This window comes from Sceloporus occidentalis, unplaced genomic scaffold (assembly GCF_023333645.1).
Source record: "Sceloporus occidentalis isolate IW3139 unplaced genomic scaffold, rSceOcc1.0.p SCAF_369, whole genome shotgun sequence".
Lineage (NCBI taxonomy): Eukaryota > Metazoa > Chordata > Lepidosauria > Squamata > Phrynosomatidae > Sceloporus > Sceloporus occidentalis.
The window spans coordinates 233,328-258,376 of NW_028317349.1; the positions used below are offsets into that span (position 1 = coordinate 233,328).

Sequence of the window (25,049 nt, forward strand, 5' to 3'; positions counted from 1 at the left end):
ACCTGAATGCCCAATGCTTGGGCGCTCTGATGGCCTGGAATTCCATACCATATCTTTGGGGGGTGCTGTGATTTTGGAGAAGGCTTCCTCAAGCTCAAACCTCTGTAGCATCAGCAGCAGGAAACTATTGGGATCCATTAAGGATGCGCCAATCTGTGGACACCACATCATACAAAAAAGTGGTTACAGGACATAGGTTTATGCTAACAGTACACAACAAGACAGTAAACAACTGAAAATGTTATTTTCCCAAGAAAATAGAGAAATAATTAAAAGAACCATACATTTACCAATATGAGCTACTAGTAAACTAATATGATGTATTGCATTATTACTAAGCCAAGTGGGACTGGCAGAAGGCTTAATCTTCTTTCTTAACAGATACATTTCTGAATGTAGTGATTAAAAAACTGTTCAAATTACGCATTACACCCTGGAACTCTCACACAAGCTAAATAGCAGGACTGTTGAGCTAAATTAATCTTCTGCAATGCAAATAACCTGAGGGCTAGCAAAGAAAAGAAAAAGGATTCCAATTAAGCCATCAATGCATCTGCATGCAAAAAAATGCTAATTAAAAGGTAAAGCAGATGTATTATGCATTAAAGTTTCAATGATGGCTGGACTGTCACTTTAAGACCAAATACATCAACAGCAGTCAACAAAAGTACCTGAAGCATTACAATGTCCTTGTCATACATCTCGTCCCTGCACTTAACATCTTGGTAGTAGAACACCTAAAAAGAACACCCCACCATAAATCATTTAGGCAAGTAACATACTTTCCCTGAAATAAAAGGCAAAGTTTGTACACATTAAAATAAGCAATGTAAAAGTCTTCATATTAGAAGAAAAAGGTTAACAATAACACAATGTTAAAAGGTTGCATGGCCTCCTTGCAAAAATATATTGTTCTACAAAGTATTACTATAAAAAATAAAATTCACAAGTGCATATATTTTATGTATGAGTTTGCAATACCTGGCTGATAATGGTGAGACCATTCCTCCGCCACATTTCAGCGGCCACTTGCCCGACTAGTACTAGGCACCTCAGAGGGCACTCGATAAGACTTTCAACCTGGAATTCCTCCTAAACAGCGGCGAGAAATATATAAGAACATAACGGGAGTATAAAGAGTGGCGACCATGCAGCTGCAAATCAGAATATTAAAGACCTAGATCTTCAGAGTAATTATGTTTAAATATTATGAAGAAAAAAAAAAGGAGAGATCTACTCAACTGGGTGTCCACAAAAGCCAAACCGTTTTCTATAGTGCCCTGTTTTCAGACACTTTAATTGATTAAATCAAATAAGTATTTGACAGGATATATCTACTGTGCAAGGATACTAATGATATGTTTGTACTTACAGTGGGAATAATATGAGGTAGTCTGGCGATGGTGCCCGTCTTACTCATATGCGCATGCAGACCTAAAACACAAGAGCACGGTTAAAGAAATGAAGATGATGGTCACAGTGTTACTGATCTATATCTAGCTTCATTCTGTTTCTCTAGCCTCTTACAATGAGTGCATCGCCATTAGACAAATCTCACCTATGTTAAGCAATACTTTCTACACCACCATAAAAACAACACACATTAAAATGATTAAATAGATTTCACAGATGATGAGATCTGGAAAATGCTGGTGTAATACATACCTGCCAACAGCCGAGAGAGAGGTAGGTGGATACTGACAGGATCTACAGACACACGAAATGGGTAACTTTCATAGGAATGGCCACACATATTGATCCGTGTCTTCTCCTGACAGCTGCTGGCACTGCTACACCGGAGGACTGATTGGTAGCATTCCCTGTAGGCCTCCAGCAAGACCTCTTCCTTTTGTAGAAGAAAAGTAGAAATCAAACCAAAAAAAACACTCTGTGTCATTATCCGTTCCAAGCATTAAGCCAATTAATAATTCTGTGTAAAGAATGTATGATAGTACACATCTGTGAAATAAATGAGAGCAGCAACTTGTGCCGGGCAGAAAAAATAAGTCCTTTTTTGCACAATGCCCCTGGTACCAATGGAACTAGCTTATTTTTATTTATTAGGAGATTTGCACAGCAGTCCTCTCCATGTAACTACATATTTTCTGGATACAGAAGATTTTGTTCTTTATTTCTCTTACATTACTGGCGCACCACTCCTGGATTAGCATTAAAACGTTCTTCAGCTGCATCTGCATGACTATGGCTGCTTCCCAGTCGGAGTCCATCTCCACATGTTGCCCTATCATCCTACCGATGGCCTCCATGCCCTGCCGGAGTAAAGCTCAACGTCAGAAAATGATTTCACTGAATGGCCTCATAGATGCATCACCCGCAAGGCAAAGTGGACCATAGACCATGAGAAGCTTTACAAGGTGGTGACACCTTACCATAACTTTAGGGCTGCAACTAACGATTATTTTAATAATCGATTAGTTGGCCGATTATTTTTTCGATTAATCGGATAAAAAAATGCAATTTTTTTCAATTTAAAATAATGTAATAAAAAACGTACAATTTACACTTTCATCTCTTTATTGCAATGGCCTCTCTCTCGCTCTCTCTATTCACCTTCTTATTTTACTGACATAATAATAAAAGCTACAAGAACCCAAACACTGTGTTTCTCAAACTAGGTTTTAATGCAAAGTTATTAGTAAATATTAATTCATATGTTAACTATTTTTCATATTTAATAAAAACTATGAGAAGAAAGCCCCCGGTTATGCACATCTGACCCCCAGCTTGCCACTCTGCCCCCATATATGCCTTATACTCCTTATATGCCAGTGATATGCAACTGAGCCCCCTGATATACCTTTTACCCCCAGATATGTTTTATGCCCCCCCTGATATGCCTAATATCGATATGCCTTATACCCCCTATATGCCACTGAGCCCCCTGATATACCTTTTACCCCCATATATGTTTTATGCCCCCCTGATATGCCTAATATCGATATGCCTTATACCCCCTATACGCCCTGAAACTCATAATACCCCCCATACACCACTATAACTCACCCATACACCACTCTGGCTCCTCCCCCTCCCATACACCACTCTGCCTCCTCCCCCCTCCCATACTCCACTCTGCCTCCTCCCCCCTCCCATACTCCACTCTGCCTCCTCCCCCCTCCCATAATCCACTCTGCCTCCTCCCCCCTCCCATACACCACTCTGGCTCCTCCCCCTCCCATACACCACTTTGGCTCCTCCCCTTCCCATACACCACTTTGGCTCCTCCCCCTCCCATACTCCACTTTGGGTCCTCCCCCTCCCATACTCCACTCTGCCTCCTCCCCCCTCCCATACTCCACTCTGCCTCCTCCCCCCTCCCATACTCCACTCTGCCTCCTGTCAGCAACGGAGGTTCACAAGACACCAGGGAGCCGGGTAGAGAGGCAGAGTGGCGTATGGGAGGGGGAGGAGGCAGAGTGGTGTGTAGGAGGGTGGCTCCCATACACCCCTCTGACTCCTCCCCCCTCCCATACACCGCTCTGCCTCTCTACCCGGCTCTGTTACTGACAGGCACTTTCACTGCAGCTTCATAGAAGCCTCAGCGTAAGTGAAGGTAAGTAACGGAGGCTGTCTGTGCGATTCAGACCCCCACCGGCTTGTTACGTGGAATCAGGCACCACAGGTGATGGACCCACAATGCAGGTATGGCGAGAAAATCCAATAAACAAGCCGGGATCGAGGCAGGCAGCACAGGTGCGAAGTCAAAAAACAATAGCCAAGGTCGGGACGGGCAGCACAGGATCGTAGTCAAAGAACAATAGCCAAGGTCTGGTACACAAAAATAGCAATCAAAAGGCACAAGCGAAACAAACACCCCGAGAACAATGATATGGACTCGTTGAACGGGCAAGGAAACACAGGACCAGGAAGTTTAAATAGGACCAATGGCGGGAGAGCCGGTACGATGACGTCATCGCGACCGGCGCAAGAGAAGCATCGTCGCGATGGCAACGAAACAAAACAAACCCTCCTGCCTGTGGTACCTCCGCGAATGACGCGGAAGCGCCACACAGGCAGAAGAGGAAGGAGACAGCCACCGTGGACAGGCAGCGGCGATCGAACACTCGATCGCCGCCGACATGCCCGCGGCGGCTAACCACAATGTCCTCTCTGCCTGTGCTGCCGCCGCGAGCGACACGGCAGCGCCACACAGGCAGAAGAGGTACTGGTCGGGTGCCGCGAGCATGTAGCGGCGGATCGTCTCTTCGATCGCCGCTGACATGTAGCGGCAGCCCGATCAGGACTGTCAGTGGCAGGAAGGCGTGCCTGCCCGACACACACGCCCCCTCGTGTGCGTGCCGCACGCACGGCAACACACGAGGAGGACGGGCGCGAGGAACGCCGAGGGACCCCAGCCGGACGGGTAGGCATGACACGGGTGACAGAGAGGATGCGCACAGCCAGCCTCCATAACTGCCCTTCACTTACGCTGAGGCTGCAGTGAAAGTGCCTGTCAGTAACGAGGCGGGAGAGAGGCAGAGTGATGTATGGGAGGGGGGAGGGGTGTATGGGAGGGGGGAGAGATGGAAGTGAGAGACCGGCCGGCAGTGAGGGGAATCCAGGTCCCCTGCAGCGTTGCGGGGGATCTGGATTCTAGTATTATAATCCGATCTCTGTTTGAGGTCGGATTATATAAGGAGAGGAGTTTTTCAGAGCATTTGCTCTGAAAAAAACCTCTTTTTATAATCGATAAAAATCGATTCGATTAATCGATAATGAAAATCGTTGACAACGATTTTCATTATCGATTATTATCGATTTTATCGATTAGTTGTTTCAGCCCTACATAACTTATTTATAAAAAAAGCATGGGGGGCCCTCATTGGTGCCCTACCTAAAGCCAAGTGTTATATGAATCTGGCTGTGAATGGTCCAATGTGTTCAACAAAGACCTTTTGGCAGATCTGTCATTATATTCTAATATTAAAAATGGTAATTACATTCAAATAAGACAAAGTGGAAAAAAAAACCAAAAAAAAAACTACCATGAATGCAAAAAAAACCCAACAAACCCCATAACAAAAAAGCCTTACACTTGTCAGCGTCCTCTTCTTGTGTCACATGACTGTACAATAAAATTAAATAAACCGAGTGAAAATATAAATGGGTCAGAGTAGGCACAAGATTAATTTCTGGCAGGTTCTGGCTTCTTTACTTTCACCAAGTGTTGTATGCCATAGGTGGGTTAGCACCTTCTTGCAGATCAATATTAACTATCATCAAAGCTGCCTTGATTCATTGAAAGGCGCCCACAAACTAAACAGAACAGCAAACCAAAAGAGTCTCAGAATTAAAGATGCAACAGAAGATAGAAGCTACTGACAAGAGCCATCACTGTTTTCATGCAACAAAACACAGTTGCCAAACCCCACCATAACTCATTATCGTTACCTGCATACAGGATAATACATATAGGAATGATTTAAATCCCTCCAGGAATTTAACTCTCAACTTCTCCGACCATGATGTTGGTACACTGATAAGAATGTACCTAAAAGAATAAAAAAAAAAAAACATTTGTATTTTAGAGATTACATTTTATATAATTCACAGCGTAAAGTATATAGGAGAACAGTGAATCAATACAGTACACAGGAAAATACATGTAAAACAACTTGTACTGATGCAACGTATTTTGCGCACGATACAAAAATGGCAGAAGATTTACATGGACAAAGTAACATCTGGCTGGAATATTTCCTATCCAGTTGAAAATCTCTAAATGCTGTGTTATTATATGAGAATGTACATTATTTTCTTGATATTTCAGACACTCCATAGAACATCCATCAACACAGGGTTCTTTCTCCACTTACTTTAGGTCACAGATTGTGGCATAAACTCTGCAGAACCTGTCTTGGCTGTAGCCTTGGAAGTTAAACTTGTTGTCTGAATCTAGATATTCCGGCAGGACTTCCAGAAGAGTCTCAGTGATGACTTTTATTACGTTTTGCTCCTCGATGAGCAGCCGAGCCTGTGCAAAAATGCAGATATTCAGATTAACAGACACAGCATGATCCGCAGTGTTGGTTCCCAAGAGACATAAAAAAGGTTAATGGAGGTAGAATTCTAACATGATGTTCTGTTTTCATGACAAAATGCACCCAAAAAGTATATTATGCCAAAGTGAGAGAGAACAGTCACAGAAAAGAGTAAGGAGTAACATAGTAACATAGTAACATAGTTCATAAGGTTGAAAAAAGACCAAAGTCCATCAAGTTCAATCTATATACATATTGTGTCCCTACTGTGTTGATCCAGAGGAAGGCAAAAAAACCCTTATGAAGCAGATGCCAATTGCCCCATACCAGGGGGAAAATTCCTTCCCGACTCCAAATATGGCAATCAGAATAAATCCCTGGATCAACGTTCTGTCCCTATTAATCTAATATCCATAACTTGTAATATTATTGCTTTCAAGAAACACGTCCAGGCTCCTTTTGAACTCTTTTATTGAGTTTACCATAACCACTTCCTCTGGCAGAGAGTTCCATAATCTCACCGCTCTTACTGTAAAGAACCCCCGTCTGTGCTGGTGTAGAAACCTTCTTTCCTCCAACCGTAGAGGATGTCCCCTTGTTATAGATACAGTCCTGGGTATAAATAGGTCCTGGGAGTGATCTCTGTACTGTCCCCTTATATATTTATACATAGTTATTAAATCCCCCCTAAGCCGTCTTTTTTCCAAACTAAATAGCCCTAATTCTGATAATCTTTCTGGGTACTGTAGTCCTCCCATTCCCCTTATTACTCTCGTTGCCCGTCTTTGAACCCTCTCCAGCTCCACTATATCTTTCTTGTACACTGGTGCCCAGTACTGTACACAGTATTCCATGTGTGGTCTGACTAGTGACTTGTACAGTGGTAGAATTATTTCCTTGTCGTGATGCACCCCATGATTTTATTTGCCTTAGCAGCAGCTGCCTGACACTGGTCGCTACAAGTAAATTTACTGTTAACTAAAACTCCTAAGTCCTTTTCCATGTCAGTCGTCCCCAGTGTTTTCCCATTTAATACATATTCCCAGCCTGGATTTTTCTTCCCCATGTGCATAACCTTACATTTATCTGTGTTGAACCTCATCTGCCACATCCCAGCCCAAGCCTCCAACCTATGCAGATCCATTTGTAATCGTGCACTGTCCTCTATTGTGTTAACCACGTTACAGAGCTTAGTATCGTCTGCAAAGATTGATACTTTACTATACAATCCCTCTACAAGGTCATTAATAAATATATTAAAAAGAATAGGACCCAAAACTGACCCCTGTGGTACCCCACTAGCAACAGTAACCCACTCAGAGTATGTACCATTAATAACCACCCTCTGTTTCCTATCACTGAGCCAGTTACATACCCACATACACACATTCTCCCCCAGCCCAAGCATTCTCATTTTATGTACCAGCCTTTTATGTGGCACCGTATCAAATGCTTTGGAAAATTCAAGATATACGACATCCAGCGATTCACCCCGATCCAGTCTTGAGCTCACCTCCTCATAAAAGCTGATCAGGTTAGTTTGACAGGACCGATCCCTTGTAAAACCATGCTGATATGGAGTCATACACTTATTTTCATTGAGATACTCCAAAATAGCATCTCTTAGGAAACCCTCAAACAGTTTACACACAACAGAAGTTAAACTAACAGGCCTATAATTCCCCGGGTCACTTTTTGTCCCCTTTTTGAATATTGGCACAACATTTGCTATGCGCCAGTCCTGGGGAACAGACCCTGTCACTATAGAGTCCTTGAATATTAGAAATAGGGGTCTGTCTATTACATTACTTAACTCCCTTAGAACGCGGGGGTGAATGCCATCTGGACCTGGTGATTTGTCTATTTTGATTTTTTTTAGGCGGCACTGCACTTCTTCCTGGGTTAGACAGGTGACATGTACTGGGGCAGTTATCTCATCCTGCTGTATATTACCTGGCATTTCATTTTCCTCTGTGGATACAGCAGAGAAGAATATATTTAATAGATTAGCTTTTTCCTGATCCCCGTCTATAACTTCTCCCTCATTACTTTTTAAGGGGCCAACGCTTTCATTTTTAACCTTTTTACTATTTATATAGTTAAAGAACATTTTGGGGTTTGTCTTACTCTCTTTGGCAATGAGTCTTTCTGTCTCCACTTTTGCTGCTTTTATCTGATTTTTACATATTTTATTTTTTTCCCGATAGCTTTTTAGTGCTTCCTGTTTTAGTAGCTTAAATGCCTTTTTTTTGCCATTTATTACCCCCTTTACATTTTTATTTATCCACATTGGTTTTCTCTTGTTCCTGACTCTTTTATTCCCATACGGTATGTACCTTTCACAGTGAGAATTTAAGATATCCTTAAAAATCTCCCATTGAGTGTCTGTACTTTTGAGGACATTTTCCCAATTTACAGTGTTAAGGGCTTCTCTTAGTTGATCAAACTTTGCCTTCCTAAAGTTCATGGTTCTTGTGGCTCCTCTAAGAGTTCCCTTATTGAAGGACAAGTTATAATGTATCATATTGTGATCACTATTTCCTAGATGCCCCCTGACCTGCACATTAGTTACTCTGTCAGGTCTGTTGGTTAATATTAAGTCCAGTAGGGCGCCCCCTCTGGTCGGGTCCTGTACCATTTGGGACAGATAGTTATCCTTACTTATAGTCAGAAACCGGTTTCCTTTATGAGATTCACAGGTCTCTGTTTCCCAGTTTATGTCGGGATAGTTAAAGTCCCCCATAATAACCACCTCATTGTGATTTGCTGCCTTTTTTATTTGCTTTAATAATTGATCTTCTGCTGCTTCCATTATATTTGGTGGCTTATAGCAAACCCCGATCAGTATTTTATTATTTTTCTTTCCATATATTTCTACCCATAATGACTCCACATTATCATTTCCCTCACATATATTCTCCCGCAGTGTGGCCTTTAGGCTGGACTTTACATAAAGGCAAACGCCTCCCCCTTTTCGTTTTTTTCGATCCTTCCTGAATAGACTATAACCCTGTATGTTAATCGCCCAGTCATAGCTATCATCCAACCATGTCTCTGTTATACCCACTATGTCATAGTAATATATATCTGGATATGGTTTGGTGTAAGAACACTAGATTATGGTTGTAGAGCTAGGACTTGTGATGCAGAGCAACACACATACAATGAAGAGGGAATGGTCATTACATTTTGGATTAGAGTTAGGGTGCAGTTATTCAGATTATTAAAGTGGATATGTACATACATTTTAGGTCAGTAAACAAAATAGATCGATGTAGTACTGTTACTAAAAAAAAACCCTTATGTGGGAGCAGATATCTTAGCTTCCCATTCCAAGGATTTCTATAACTATTTTTCCATCATGGGTTCCAACTCCTTTTTTAGTGAAGCCACTGATTGGACCAGGGGTCATTTGTAAAGCCTAGTTCGGCTACCTTCCATGAGCTTTTTCTAATTTAAATATGTCCAAAACCAATTACGCTAATTTAAAAACAAAAAGCACAAGATATAATAGTAGGTTTAATATGAGAATGTGGGTATCCGTAATGCCGTGACGGTTTTCCTTTAAGCACGTGGTATGTACCGATTTAACGGATTCATATTTCATGCTATTGTAAAAAGGTCATTTTTCTTTGCGTCATGTAGAATTGGATATGTGATTTAGCTGATAACATGTCCCGTACATACCAAAGTGGGAACAGTGAACACCTGCACGGAAAATGCTGTGACAGAGATGTTCCTGTCTCGATCGTCATCCATGTATTCCTTCTGTACTTGTTTGTAATGCTGCAGAAAGGATAAAAACCAGTAACATACAGCCAAGTTACCAGAGATTCCGGGGAACAGCATCACCAAACATCTACAAATGTTATTTTACTTTAATATATGCAGAATTTGGGATGCGTCAGAAATACATGATCTATTATTAATGGCAGTTAGAAGGGCAAGAGGAGAAGGGAGAGGACTTCAGGAACTTGATTCAGCTTCTGTGAACTGAACTTCTTAACTTGGTGTCTCCAAAAACAATTTCACTGACAGGCAAACAAAATGCTCTGACAACAGCCCCCATTGAAGACATAATTGTATATAATATATTTGTGGCATTCCACTGTTTCGACTCTCTCCACTGCAGTCTGTCCTAAATGCTGCTGCTAGGCTCATCTTCCTTGCACGCCACTCCTCTTCTGTTTCCCTGCTCTGTGAAACCCTCCACTGGCTTCCTATTTCCTTTAGAATTAAGTTTAAAATCCTGGTACTAACATATAAGGCCCTCCATAACACTGCTCCTCCATACATTTCTGCCCTCATAAGCAAATACTCTCCTACTCGATCCTTACTTTCTTCCCATGGGTTAAGGCTCTCCTCCTCACTTATCACAGCTTCCTTTTCCCGTCTACAAGATTTCACTCGAGCTGCCCCATATCTCTGGAACTGCACCTTCAGCATTCACCCTCTCTCCCAACATTCAAGAAACAGCTCAAAACTCACTTCTTCAAAGAAGCCGCACCATCTTAGCTGCTAGAACCTCATTGTCACTGATACAACCACCACACTACCTCTCACCCTTTCTCTGTGCCTTATGTTTGTCACCCCATTCCCTCAAGATTATAAGCTTGCGAGCAGGGCTCTCTCCACCTAATGTATCGGTTTGTCTTAGTCTGTCAATTCTCGTCTTATCATACCTCTTGAATATATGTATTGTATTAAGCGCTGCGTAAATTGTTGGCGCTATATAAATAAAAGATAATAATAACAAAAATAATAAGTGCGAAGGCAAAAAATGACTGATATGATCATGATTTGTGTTAAAAATGCAGAAAGACAAAAAAAACTGTAAAATCTGAACAGTGGTGTAACGGCACACGGAGAGACTTATCCCCCTTACCTTCACAAACTCTATTGCAAATAGTTTCTTATACTCTACTTCCATGAAGAAGCTGCTGAATATCAGGTCATGTAGAACCTTCCGGACGCCTAATAAGAAGACATATTGTTTAAGATTCCTGTTGAGGTGTATTTTTGCACAAAATAAATGAGAGAAGAGAAAGAAATGGAGAAGTCATTTAAGTCATTGAAAGAACGAATGGGTTCATACCCTTATGGAGCTTGGCATCCCATAGTATTAGCTGGCTGACGTAGCACTGCTGGTTGGAAGAAGCCGTCAGACAAACCTGGCAGAAGATTTGACGAAAGTCACCTGGCGGTGGGTAAACAGATTTTGCAGTGAATACTGGGGCAAACATGAATATAATGTATATCAGCCACATGACAAATCTGTATGTGTAGTGGGAACCTTCAAAAAGGTGATTTACATATTTTTGGAAAAGCATCTAAAAGTTTTTGACTGAATGGGTCAGACAGTTCTTCTCTGATTTCTAATGTTATGTGAATGATGGATGCCTGTCAAACGACCTGCTGATCGCGGGCATGAAGATATAGAGATGCTTACTAGAGTACGCCAAGAGTTTGTTCAGCCAAATGCCTAGACTCAGAGCAAGGCTTTGGTGCGCCATCACAAGGGCTGGCAATACTTCCACACGCAGGGGCCGCAGGGACACGTTCTCTGAATACGTCTGGAAAAGAGAAAGGAAGTTCAATTACACTACATTACAAGGACATAACACAGCGTTTTGGGGCATCTAGTGTTACTACTGTTCTGCTGAAGGGTTGTGAGTAGATGTCATGGTACATCATGTATCCAAACTCTTATACAGATGAAGGTTAGGACTTATTGTAGCTAATCTAAGATCGCTCTGTTACCCAGCCAGCCAGCAGGGGGCCACATTTGGCATTTTTAGTAAAATAATTTGACTGAATTTTGTTTCTAAGTGGATATAGAGGCAAAGGTGATAATTGTTAACCTTGTGCCTACCCAGAATCCCTTGTGGTTGTGAAAGCACCATGAGATTTCTGAGGGAAAAACAAGCCTTCTGGCTTGTCTGGTGTCTGTAGATGAGTGTTTAATAATACTTCTACTACCCAATAAGGAAATACAAGAACTCCACACACCCAGTATCCTATTAATAACATAAATTCTGGTGCGGCAGTTTACGTAAGGAGACACTCAAACACAATGCCATTCCTAAATTAGTACACTGCCCTTTCAAAGTTTGGTCTGACTTAGCTGTTTTCATGGAAAACTAGGACATTTGTAGCTGTAACATAATTACAAAAGGGTTTTTAACGATCTATTAGCCTTTTAAACTTAAAACAACGTGCCATTGGAACACAGGAGTAATGGTTGCCGATAAAGAGCCTCTGTACGTCTATGAAGATATTCCATTAAAAACCACACGTTTCCAGCAAGAATAGTCATTTACAACATTAACGTCAAATACGCTGTATTTCTGATCCATTTCATGTTTTAATGGACAAAAATTGCTTTTCTTGCGAAAAGGATGTTTCTAAGTGACCCCAAACTTTTGAATGGTAGTGTATGCGTATTCAGAAACATTTCACGAAAGCAAAGGGACTGCAACATGTAAACTAAACATGAGAACAGTTGTAGCAATCCATTTGATGATGGATAGGGTTACTAAGTGTTTAACCATATGATGGCGAGATATTTTTGTGTAAACTGGAATGACATGATCAACATCAATGGGATATTACAGGCAGAGGTTGGGCAAACGTGGCAACAGCATTGCATGGCAAGAACCCAAAGTTCAAATAAATACAATATGACCTGAATTGGTCCCCAGGGAACAACCTGTTATTAACGGTACACTCTATTCGCTAATATTTTCCTATTTATAACTAGCACATATGTGTGTGTGTCAAGCTATCAAGCACTACTGTACAGATGACCAGCATACTTAAGTATGCTGCGTGCTTCACCACAAGCAGGTATGAGGAAAAGGAAAATGAGACGGAAGTCTTTTTTTTCTCAAACTCCTGTAAAAAGGAATTCATGCACAGTTTGCACAAGGTAAATAAAATACACTAAAATCCATGCAAATTGACTCCAATGCGTATGATACTTAAGATGGCCATATATGTGTTTATCAAAGCAATAGTCCCCAATTGTTTAACCAAAGAAGCAGCCGTGTGTTTTAAATATGAAAAAAAGCTACCTTGAGATTTTCGGCAGTTCCCTGGCATTCCTGTAAAGTACCCTCTTTGACTGCTCTTCGACCCTGTGCACAAAAAAGGCATTAAAAGGTGTAGAACAGTGAGCAGGTGTGAACAGTACACAAATCTAATTTTCTATATTTAAAAAAAAACCAAAAACATAAAAACAACAACTCTGGCTGAAATAGGGTCAACATTCTGCTTACGCATGTTATGTATATGGGAGGGCCCTTACTACTATGGAAGACATTCTTTCTTGAGAATACAATGAATGGGTCACACAATGAATGGGTCACACAGTTGCAATGTTGCAAGTCAACTTGAAGGACATCTAATGCATTGAGTGGCATCATCTTTAAACTCTAAAGCTTCACAAACTTCTGCTCCTGATTTCCGATTTTTTTTCTTGGATTATTACGTGTTAGGCTGGAATTGTGTTGTTTTAGTTAAGATTTGTCTGGATTTATATCCTAACATCTAGCCCTGGGGATTTTCTATCAGGTTTCAGATCCTTAGGTAATCGCCCTGATCTTTCTCCCCCACCTGACCCTGCACTTGCCTGGTCACCAGTCTTCAGATTAGACCATGGCCTTAAAGACCTTGAGTAAAGTTAGTTTCTCCAATGTGCTGGAACTTGTTAGTCCAATATTTTTTGTCATTTTGTAGCAGTTTTTTTCTGCTCAGTAAGTCAGGGCTTGACAAATTTGTTGTGAATCTAGGCGCCAGCTAAAAAAGTTAGGAGCCAGAATTTTTTTTTACACTAACAGTTGGTTAGGAGTGATCTGATCATCATCAGCCCACTTACTAAACTCACAGCATTTGACCTGGAAGCACCCTGGACTTTCAGGTCAGTGCTGGTTTTTTTTTAACGCTTTCAATGCTGATGTTCCATTGGAGCACAGCATTGACTGATATTAACAAATGTTAACCCCTGCAATGCCACGAATCTGTCATACACAATTGTGGCATTGAAGGGGTTAACGCTGCACTGTCGCTCTCATGGAGCGATCAGGCAGCAGGGGGGTGTTGGGGCTGGTCTCTACACTCATGTGGAGACCAAAGAACCCCCTCCCCCGTCCCTGAAGCTGCCTCTGGCAGCTCAGACGCAATTGCTGGTCTATAGACCAGCCATTGCAGGGGGAGTCTCTTTAATGACTGCTGTAGGCTTCCATGCCTACAGGAGTCATCACAGGGCTTGTTGGGGCTCATTTTTGCTGTTGCTGGCCTGCCTGGACTTCCAGGCAGACCACCAGCAGCAGAGACCCGTACAAAACGGGAATTAACCCCTAAAATGCAGCGATCGCGGCATTGAAGGGGTTAACGCTGCACTTTCGCTCTCCTGGAGCGATCAGGCAGCAGGGGGATGTTGTGTCAGGTCCCCAATCAACACTCAACCCCCTTTCCTGAAGCTGCCTGTGTTTTCAGCCTACAGAATCACTCCGTGGGAGTGATCTCAGGCTCGGGGGCGGGCTCTGAGTGGCTGTGCTGTCTGCCCAGACTCCTGGGCAGACAGCAGCAGCGCCCCCCACGATCACAGGCTGACAAACACCTAGGCGCCAGGACAAAATTCTGAGTCGCCATGGCGACCTGGCGCCTGGGATTTGTCGAGCCCTGCAGTAAGTCATAAAGAAGTCACAATGCGGACACCTTGCTCTGAGTTTCCTGCAGAGAACAGCTATGCCAGACTGACAAAGAACACTAAAACCCAAAACACACGTTTGCAATATAACTCATTCAGTGATGCCAAAGTGGACCATCTGTAGTGCAAAGGAAACCAAGACAAATACAGTCAGTTCTCTGGTGATTAGCCACAGTCAACTAAGAGTAACTATACACCGATCAACCATAACATTATGAGCACTGACAGGTGAAGTGAATAACAATGATAATCTTGTTATTATGGAACCTGTCAGTGGGAGGGATATATTAGGCAGCAAGTTAACATTTTATCCTCCAAGTTTTTGCGTTAGAGGCAGGAAAAATGTGCAAGCGTAAGGATCTGAGTGACTTTGATAAGTGGCTAAATTGTGATGGCTAGATTCTCCAAAAACTGCAGCTCTTGTGGGGTGTTCCCGGTCTGTAGTGGTCAGTTGTCCTAGGAAGGAAAAGCGGTGAACCGGCGACTGGGTCACAGGCGGCCAAGGCTTAATGAAGCAAGTGGGGGGGGGCAAAGGCTGGCCCTGTGGTCAAATCAAACAGACCAGCTACTGTAGCTCAAATTGCTAAAAAAAGTTAATGCTGGTTCTCATACAAAAGGTGTCAGAACACACAGTGCATCACAGTTTGTTGTGTATGGGGCTGCGTAGCTGCAGACCAGTCAGGGTGCCCATGCTGATACCTGTCCATTGCTGAAAGGGCCTACAATGGGCACGTGAGCATAAGAACTGGACCACGGAGCAATAGAAGAAGGTCTGATGAATCACATTTTCTTTTACATCACATGGATTGCCAGGTGTGTCACTTACATGGAGAACACATGGCACCAGGATGCATTCATGGATGCCCCACTTCCTTACAGGACTTAAAGGACCTGCTGCTAACGTCTTGGTGCCAGATACCACAGCACACCTTCAGAGGTCTAGTGGAGTCCACGCCTCGACGGGTCAGGGCAGTTTTGGTGACAAAAGGGGGACCTACACAATATTAGGTGTTAGGCAATATTAGGCATAATGTTATGACTGATCGGTGTAGGTTGTAGGTACACGTGAGTATACTATATCTGGATGCTGCAGTATGCTTCTTCTTGGTATAAGGCATAGTTGAGCTGAAGGGACTGCATTTCCATTGAACTAACCCTCTTGACGCTGTCGCGGTGCCGGTGTTTAATGCTGAGCGCCGGAATTATTCTGGCGCTCAGCTGTGAAGCGCGCACAGCGGCAGAGCGGGAAGACGGAAGCCTCCGGCTCCCACCGCAGGACTCCGGCAACAAGGTAAGTAAGGAAAGGGAGACGGGGTATATAATGAGAAGGGGCGGGGGGGATTTTGTCCTCTCTTTTTTGGGGGGATGGGGGCGCCAGAGTAGGGCGCCAGAATACTTAAGGCCGACTCTGACCAGTGATTTATGCTCTTCAATTTAGAGCATTGATATTACTGACCTCCCTCTCTGCAGCACTGATTAATGTCTGTGCTTCTTTCAGATCACAGCCCAAGGATCTCTGCAAGCTGTAGATAAAGTGATCGTAGGAATGATGCTCATCACTGAACAGCACACAGTAGTGGTGGTCCAACTTCTTTGGGCTGCAATACAAAAGCATGATTTGGTTGGCTAATATAAAAAAAAATATAATTCAAGGTAGCCCATTTTCTCTGAAGGTTTAATAACCTTTTCAGATTTTTTTCAACTTGTTGTTGTGCCAAATGTTAATTTAGTGTGCCTAACAAACTAGGAATGATTTAGATATATAACAGTACTAGGTATACTAGCTGTAATTAGCTATACAAGGGTTACATACAAAAACCTATATAAACAACATGTGGATTATATATATGGAAAAACAATGTAGGGTTAGATATTACCCTGTATCCAAATATCGTGGAATACTCTTTTGTTCCTCCCATATCAGCATGTCAACGATGTATTGGATGACCAATGGGAAGACCTTTCTCGTCTGGGCCAAGAGCTCTTCAGGCAACTGAAAGCCCGCATTCTGCATGTCAGAGGAATCCACAGTTAAGTGTGGGCCTGGCACTAATCACAACAACAAAAAATGGACTGCCATCATACCTAAAAGGCTCTGTGTATCTGATCATACGTCCACGGGCTATTCCCCTCCCAGCTGCACCTACTCCCTGTCCCATATTATGTTTTTATGGGAGTTTTGACTTTCCTCTGTGCTCATCTAGCCCCAGCTCCCAACACAGCCTCCACTTCCCCCCACTCCCTTTAGGAGCAGGAGGGGAAAGCTCTGGGGGACCAACCCAATTATGACTGCAAACACTTATCATGTCTGTAGGTTATCAATTTGCAAAGCCCGCTTGCCGTGACTTGATATGCCCTAGTAAGAGGACCTTCCAGGTTTGCATACACAGTGACTGCTAACAAATTACAAATGCAGCAGTTAGTTTGACAAATTCCACAAGTACAAAGGATATTTCTTTATGGGCGCACCATCTAGAAGTTGCTATGTTTAGGAAATCAATTGAGAATCTCATTTGCCATCTGAAAACGTACTATGTGGGCTAATTAGCAAAGATCCCTTCTTACAGTATTTCTAATAATTAATAAAATATCACTTCACCCACATTTAGGATTGCAAAGCTCTTAAAGATATTTCTTCTAGTTGTGCTGCTACAACTTCTCTAGCTTTAACGTCCAGAATCGATGATATATTTCCAAAGGGCTTTTAACAACAATCCATTGTGGAACTACATTGCGTACTGCTATGAAGTCATTACTATCTGTCATGATGCCCATGCTTCTCAGAACTCTTTACACAAGGCAGTTTACCACCCAATATCAAAAACATATTCATATTGTTAAAAAAATCTGATCTGATGACACTTACATCCATCATGATCATTTAAGGACACTAGATGAGTGGATACGTTTGTTGAAAACCTTACCTCTTTCTAACTTTGGGTGTAAATAACTCATGATTTTAGGGTAATAAATATCAGTATAAAGATCACCTGATCAGGTGTTCCTGGCTCATGAATCTTGCAGTATGGTCCAGTTTTCCAAGCCTCTGTGTCGCCGCAGTCACAGAATCCACCTCCCAGAGAAGAATGCATCTGAAAAAATGCACAACGGGCTGTACTTAAAAGCACACTTCTGGGGATCTAAATGCTAAATGTGAAACAAACTGCAGGAACGTTCTTTTGCATTCCCTGGAGACTATGTCAGTATGGTATGACGAAGTCCCAGTAGCTTCAGTAACATATTTAGTTACAATTGTCTATTTTAATTCCAATAATTATCTATCACAGTGACGTTAAAGTAATACACTTACCAGCACATATTGTATATAACTGCCTTATCTAAAAATAAAAAGTCCTCTGCAATATATATACATTCTGCTGTAGTTCCTCTTCTCCTAGGATCTCCACACACCTATTCCAATTGCAACTAACTCTGAAATTGCCAAAGATTTTCGGCTTCCTTTGCTGCTAGTCTCAATGTTGGTATGGACAACCCAATTAAATGTAATTTATAACACAGTTTTTACCTTGTATCGGTGATTCTTGTGAACGCTGTTTTGGAAACAATCCATACAAAGCACACAGGTTGGGTCTATCGCACAGTCCCTGCAATAAACACATAATCTCTAGTAACTAGATTAATACATCGGATTATAAGAACGGGTAGGATCTAATTGTTTACTAATACATTAAACTTTTTTACAACAGCAATTAATTTAGAATTTAAAACATAATTGACTACTGAGAAATAGCTTTTGTTAGTACTGGCAATGATTTCTGTGTTAATGAGAACAAAATGCATTCATGATTTATAACTGTGATTGTTTAGCACAAACTCCCAATGTTAACCTTTCCCATTTTTAACTTTGATGTTGATCACTAACCTGCAAGAATAGGTGGTCTCCCCTCCTCTAAACACCTTGCCACAGAGTGGAGGGGCCTCGCTGTGCCGTAGTTTCTCTAAAAAGTCTTTGGGGTCCTCTCCAAAGAGATACCACTCCAGTGGGGTAAGGATGGAGGCCTGGGCCAGCTCTTCCTGTCTTTCCACTTGTGGCTGCATCTCATTAGAATAAATACGAGGGACATACTTTGACAAATGCTGGTGAAATGCCTTTGCGAAATCAATTGAGCCATCCAAGCACTGTAATAGATCAGAATAACGAGGAAATATATTAATGATCAGAGGGTCTCACATGTGTTTCTATTTCTTCACTCCATAAATGATAGGTTCTGCTGTTGTAACCTATACATTTTAGGTGGTGATGGGCAGGTTTCCAGGGATGTAAGCCAGCGGCCACTAAATGAGGTACTCCAACAGTGCCCCCACACAGCTGAACCCATTCTTCCAAGGGTAAGGTTAAGTATGTGGTGCTAATGGCCAACCCATCGTGCCACATGGACAGCACAGGCCTGATTCCCATGTTATCACACCCCACACACCCTTACAAAGGCACACAGATGGAAGAACAGTGACTTAACAGTGAAGAAAAATCATTCACATTATTGCATATATACAGTATCTCACAAAAGTAAGTACACCCTCACTTTTTTGTAAATATATCTTTTCATGTGACAACACTGAAGAAATGACACTGCTACAATTTAAAGTAGTGAGTGTACGGCCTGTATTACAGTGTAAATTTGCTGTTCCCTTAAAAATAACTCAACACACAGCCATTAATGTCTAAACCTGGCAACAAAAGTGAGTACACCCCTAAGTGGAAAAGTCCAAATTGGGCCCAATTAGCCATTTTCCCTCCCGGGTGTCATTAAATTTGGTGTTATCGCTCTCTCACACTCTCTCATACTGGTCACTGGAAGTTCAACATGGCACCTCATGGCAAAGAACTCTCTGAGGATCTGAAAAAAATAATTGTTGCTCTACATAAAGATGACCTAGGTTATAAGAAGACTGCCAAGACCCTGAAACTGAGCTGCATCCCGGTGGGCAAGACCATACAGCGGTTTCACAGGACAGGTTCCACTCAGAACAGGCCTCGCCATGGTCGACCAAAGAAGCTGAGTGCACGTGCTCAGCACCATATCCAGAGGTTAAAGGGGTGGGGGTCAGCCTGTCAGTGCTCAGACCATACGCCACACACTACATCAAATTGGTCTGCATGGCTGTCGTCCAAGAAGGAAGCCTCTTCTAAAGATGATGCAGAAGAAAGCCCGCGAACAGTTTGCTGAAGACAAGCAGAGTGAGGACATGGATTACTGGAACGACGAGACCAAGATAAACTTATTTGGTTCAGATGGTGTCAAGCGTGTGTGGCGGCAACCAGATGAGGAGTACAAAGACAAGTGTGTCATGAGTACAGTCAAGTATGGTGGTGGGAGCAGGGCCGGCCCAAGGCAAAATGCCGCCTGGGGCGAATTTTAAAATGCCGCCCACCCTTATCTACCCTTCCTCTCCCTCCGTCCCTGCCGCCCCCCCCCCCATTATCTACCCTTACCCCCCCCTTGTACTTACCTTTCAGCAGTCTTGCGGTGAGTCTCCCTGCTCGGTCTCGGTGCCGGCTTGTAATGCTGAGCGCCGGAAATGAGGTAATCTTCCGGCACTCAGCATTACAAGCCGGCACCGAGACCGAACAGGGAGACTCGCCGCAGAGGAGAGAGGGGCCCCTCTTTCGCTTGGCAAAGTGCCGCCCCTTCAAAAGTGCCGCCTGGAGCGGTTGCCCCACTCGGCTCCATTGTCGGGCCGGCCCTGGGTGAGAGTGTCATGGTCTGGCCCTGCATGAGTGCTGCCGGGACTGGGGAGCTACAGTTCATTGAGGGAACATGTACCGTGACATACTGAAGCAGAGCATGATCCCTTCCCTTCGGAAACTGGGCCTCAGGGCCCCAGTGCGAGAATCTGTTAAGGCCCCCCCCACCCCAACCCAATCTACCCCCTTCTCATGCCATCTACCCCCTCTCCCCCCATTCTCACTATCTACCCCTCTCCCTCCTTTCTCACTATGTACCCTACCCCCATTCTCACTATGTACCCTACCCCCATTCTCACTATCTACCCTCTCTCTATCGTCGGATCAGGCACCACAGGTGATGGACCCACGATGCAGGAATGGCGAGAATATCCGATAAACAAGCCGGGATCAAGGCAGGCAGCACAGGAGCGTAGTCAAAGAACAATAGCCGGGGTCGGGGCAGGCAGCACAGGAACGAAGTCAAAGAAGAGTAGCCGAGGTTGGGACGGGCAGCGCAGGATCAAGGTCAGAAGAACGAAAGCCGAGGTCTGGTACACGTGGATATCAATCAGAAAGCAAGAGCAACACAAACACCCTGAGAACAATAACATGGACTCGTTGAACGGGCAAGGAAACATAGGACCAGGAAGTTTAAATAGAGCCAATGGCGGGAGAGCAGGTAAGATGACGTCATCGCGACCGGCGCAATAATAGCGTCGTCGCGATGGCAACCTAACAAAACCTCCTGCCTGTGTTACCTCCGCGAATGACGCAGAAGAGCGACACAGGCAGGGGAGGTAATGTAAACAGCCTCCGTGGGCATGCCTGCTGCGGCTCAACCACAAAGTCCTCTCTGCTTGTGTTGCTGCCGCGAGCGACGCGGAAGCGCCACACAGGCAGAAGAGGCACTGGTCGGGTGCCGCGAGCATGTAGCGGCGGATCGTTTCTCCGATCGCTGCTGATATGCTGTGGCAGCCCGATCAGGGCTGTCAGTGGCTGGGAGGCGTGCCTGCTCGATACGCAAGGATCGCTGTGGGACCCCGGCCGGACAGGTAGGTATGACACAACCCCTCCTCCCAGGAGCGCGCTCCGGGCGCGAAGGACCAGGACGGAGAGGGAATCGGGCATGGTAACGGGAGACACAGAGAGGCGCGTGCACAGCGCGGGCAGGAATCCAGGTCCGTTCCTCAGGACCGTACCCACGCCAGTCGAGCAGATACTGGAGGGAGCCGCGGTGCCAACGGAAGTCGAGCATGCGACGGACGACGTGTTCCTCGTGACCGCGGACAAGGACAGGGGCAGGAGGACGAAGGGACACAGAATAGCGGTTAACCACGCAGGGCTTAAGTAGAGACACGTGGAACGTGTTGGGGATACACATGGACGGAGGAAGAGCAAGGGACACGGCGACCTCGTTGATACGACGGACGATGCGGAAGGGACCGAGCGTCCTACTGGGCTGACGGAGTGCGATGTTCCGCGCGGACAGCCAGCCAACCCTGTAGCGAGGAGGCGTAGCACGATGCTTGTCAGCAGCAGCCTTGCTGCGGGTCTGGGCCTTGACCAGCTGGTCACTGAGGGCTTTCCAATGGGCACGCATATTGGCAACCCGCTCCTCGACGGCAGGAATGCTAGCACCGCGAGAGGCGGATGTCGGCGGTAGGACAACAGGATGGTATCCCAAAGCGGCATAAAACGGCGAACAACGCAAGGATTCATGGACAGCGTTGTTGTAGGACAGCTCGGCCAAGTGTAACAGGGAGGACCAGTTGTCTTGGCGTTCATTGACGTGTAAGCGCAGGTATTGTTTTAAGGTCTGATTGGTGTGCTCCGTCTGGCCGTTCGATTGTGGGTGATAAGCCGAGGACAGATGTGTCCGGATACCTAACTTGCAGCAAAGGGTCCTCCAGTATCTGGATACAAACTGGGGGCCCCTATCCGACACTACGTGGAGCGGCAGGCCATGTAACCAAACCACGTCTCTGATGAACACATCTGCCAACTGGGACGCCGTGGGTAGCTTGTGCAGGGCAATAAAGTGGGCCTGTTTGGTGAACCTGTCCACCACGAGGATGGTAGTGAACCCTTTAGAGACAGGAAGGTCGACAATGAAGTCCATAGCTATATGAGTCCATGGGGTTCTTGGAACGGGAAGAGGCAATAAGAGACCGGAAGGCCGGGTGTGCACGGACTTGTGACGAGCACATTGGGGACAGGTGGCAATGAAGGCGCTGACGTCACGTGTTAAGGACGGCCACCAGAAGGTTTTTCCGGATGTGGTACTCGGTTTTGCGGGCTCCAGGATGACCGGCTAGTGGTGGGTTATGACCCCAGTGGAGAACAGCATCACGAAACCGCCGGGGGACGTAGAGGCGTCCCGATGGAGGACGTTGGGAAGCGGTGATGTGCGCCTGTTGCATACGAATCCGGTGCATCATGGAAGATGATAAGGAAGAAATGACGCGTGCTTGTGGAATGATGGGTTCATCTTGGGTGAAGTCCCGATGGCTATCGAATTGACGGGAGAGAGCATCTGCTTTGACGTTTTTACTTCCGGGCTATGTCATGACATAATTAAAGCGGGTGAAGAACAAGGCCCATCTGGCTTGTCGAGGATTCAGACGTCGAGCAGATTCTATATATTGTAGGTTCTTGTGGTCCATCATGACCACAACAGGCAGTTTGGTACCTTCGAGTAGGTGACGCCATTCCTCAAAGGCCATTTTGACCGCGAGTAGTTCTCTGTTTCCCACGTCATAGTTATGTTCGGCGGATGAGAAGCCCTTTGAGAAGAACGCACAGGGGAAGCATTTGGACGTTATCGGGTTCTGTTGAGATAGAACAGCCCCAGCACCGTTCTCTGAAGCGTCCACTTCTAGGAGGTACTGTAAGGTAGGATCTGGTCGTTGCAGAACGGGAGCTGAACAGAAGGCTTGTTTCAGTCGCTCGAAGGCTTTCACGGCTTCCACGGACCAGTACTTGGGATTAGCCCCTTTTTTTAGTAAAGGCGATAATGGGCGCTGCGATGGAGGCATAATTGCGTATGAAGCGCCGATAATAATTGGCAAATCCCAGAAAGCGTTGTACAGCTTTTACGGTATGGGGAATAGGCCAATCGAGGATAGCCTTCAACTTGCTGGGGTCCATTTCGAGGCCATGAGCGGAGATGATGTACCCGAGGAATGGAAGGCTGTTCTTTTCGAAGTCGCATTTCTCGGCTTTGGCATAGAGACCGTTCTCATGCAGTCTTTGCAGAACAGAACGTAGATGTATACGATGGGTTTTGACGTCAGGTGAGTATACAAGGATATCGTCGAGATAGACGACCACGTGGGAGAGCAACATGTCTCGGAACACGTCATTAACGAAGGCTTGAAACACGGCAGGGGCATTACAGAGGCCGAAGGGCATCACCCTGTACTCATAATGACCATATCTCGTATTGAAGGCGGTCTTCCATTCGTCATTTTCCTTTACACGTACTAGGTTGTATGCCCCTCTTAAGTCGAGCTTGGTGAAAATCGTAGCCCCCTTCAATCTGTCATAGATCTCCGTGATTAACGGAAGAGGATACCGTTTTTTTACGGTAAATCCCCTGTAGTATATGCATGGCCGAAGGGAGCCCTCCTTCTTGGAGACAAAAAATAATCCAGCCCCTGCTGGTGAGGAAGAGGGTCGGATGAAGCCCTTCTCCAGGCTCTCTTTGATATATAACTCAAGGGCCTCATTTTCCGGCTCCGACAGGGGATATGTGCGTCCTCGTGGTGGCATGGTACCCGGCAACAAGTCTATGGCACAGTCGTAGGGTCTGTGAGGGGGTAGGCGTTCTGCCTGTCTCTTGGAAAATACATCCAGAAAGTCCCAATAATGTTTCGGCACTAGAAGCTTGGGGTCTGTAGGCTTGATCTCCAGAACGAGGTTCACCCGTGTGCAAGGTAGAGAACAAACGCGGTGACAAGAAGGACTCCATGCAAGTATCTCACCTTTGTCCCAGTCAATGCGTGGGTTGTGCAGCTGTAGCCAGGTGAACCCCAGTATCAAGGGGGCATGAGGTGACTGTATGAGTTCGAATGCGATGGTTTCTCTGTGGGTTGCCCCAATGAACATAGTAAGCGGACTGGTCTCTTGGGTGACCACTCCCCGACCTAAGAGACTACCGTCAACAGCCGTCACCACAGAAGGAGTCTTTTTGGGACGTAGCGGTAGCCCGTGTCGTACGGCCCATTGTTCGTCCAGAAACACTCCAGCCGCCCCGGAGTCTATGAAAGCGTGGGTGACCACGGAGTGGTCTAGCCACCTAAGCGAGACGGGTATCAACATGCGTTGGGGAGGAGAAATGTTGTTAATGCTTAGGGGTTCTCCTCCTTTGGTCCCTAAGCTCTTTCGTTTCCCGGACGTTGCGGGCATGTACGTAGGAGGTGATCCGCTTGACCGCAGTAGAAACAGAGACCTTGATTCCTCCTTCGTGTCTTTTCCGCTTCGGTGAGGTGACGTATAGTGCCGATCTCCATGGGTTCCTCGGAGGGATGGCTAGGTGGAGAATGAGGACTGCTATGGGAGGTAAACGGCTGATATCGCCTCCCTTTTTCTTTCTCCAAGTGTCTCTCCTGAATGCGCTTGTCCACGCGCAAACAGAGGGTGATAAAGT

At 44.9% G+C, this 25,049-nt stretch overlaps 1 protein-coding gene across 1 annotated transcript in view; it reads right to left on the reverse strand.

The window, feature by feature from the left end:
- LOC149273533 (E3 ubiquitin-protein ligase UBR1-like) overlaps positions 1–22,520 on the reverse strand; it is a 47,659-nt gene extending 25,139 nt beyond the window's left edge. The window contains exons 1-19 of the mRNA XM_089506187.1: positions 21,411–22,520; positions 18,596–18,852; positions 18,239–18,317; positions 17,703–17,804; positions 16,590–16,720; positions 16,169–16,310; positions 13,076–13,138; positions 11,452–11,575; positions 11,098–11,199; positions 10,888–10,976; positions 9,690–9,788; positions 5,838–5,995; positions 5,413–5,512; positions 2,142–2,270; positions 1,666–1,846; positions 1,373–1,434; positions 982–1,092; positions 672–737; positions 49–153 (exon numbers count right to left, since the gene is read on the reverse strand). Of these exons, the coding sequence (XP_089362313.1) occupies positions 49–153; positions 672–737; positions 982–1,092; positions 1,373–1,434; positions 1,666–1,846; positions 2,142–2,270; positions 5,413–5,512; positions 5,838–5,995; positions 9,690–9,788; positions 10,888–10,976; positions 11,098–11,199; positions 11,452–11,575; positions 13,076–13,138; positions 16,169–16,310; positions 16,590–16,720; positions 17,703–17,804; positions 18,239–18,317; positions 18,596–18,852; positions 21,411–22,520 (3,210 nt within the window). The remainder of the gene's footprint in view (positions 1–48; positions 154–671; positions 738–981; positions 1,093–1,372; positions 1,435–1,665; positions 1,847–2,141; positions 2,271–5,412; positions 5,513–5,837; positions 5,996–9,689; positions 9,789–10,887; positions 10,977–11,097; positions 11,200–11,451; positions 11,576–13,075; positions 13,139–16,168; positions 16,311–16,589; positions 16,721–17,702; positions 17,805–18,238; positions 18,318–18,595; positions 18,853–21,410) is intronic.
- Between the last annotated feature and the right edge of the window lie 2,529 nt (positions 22,521–25,049).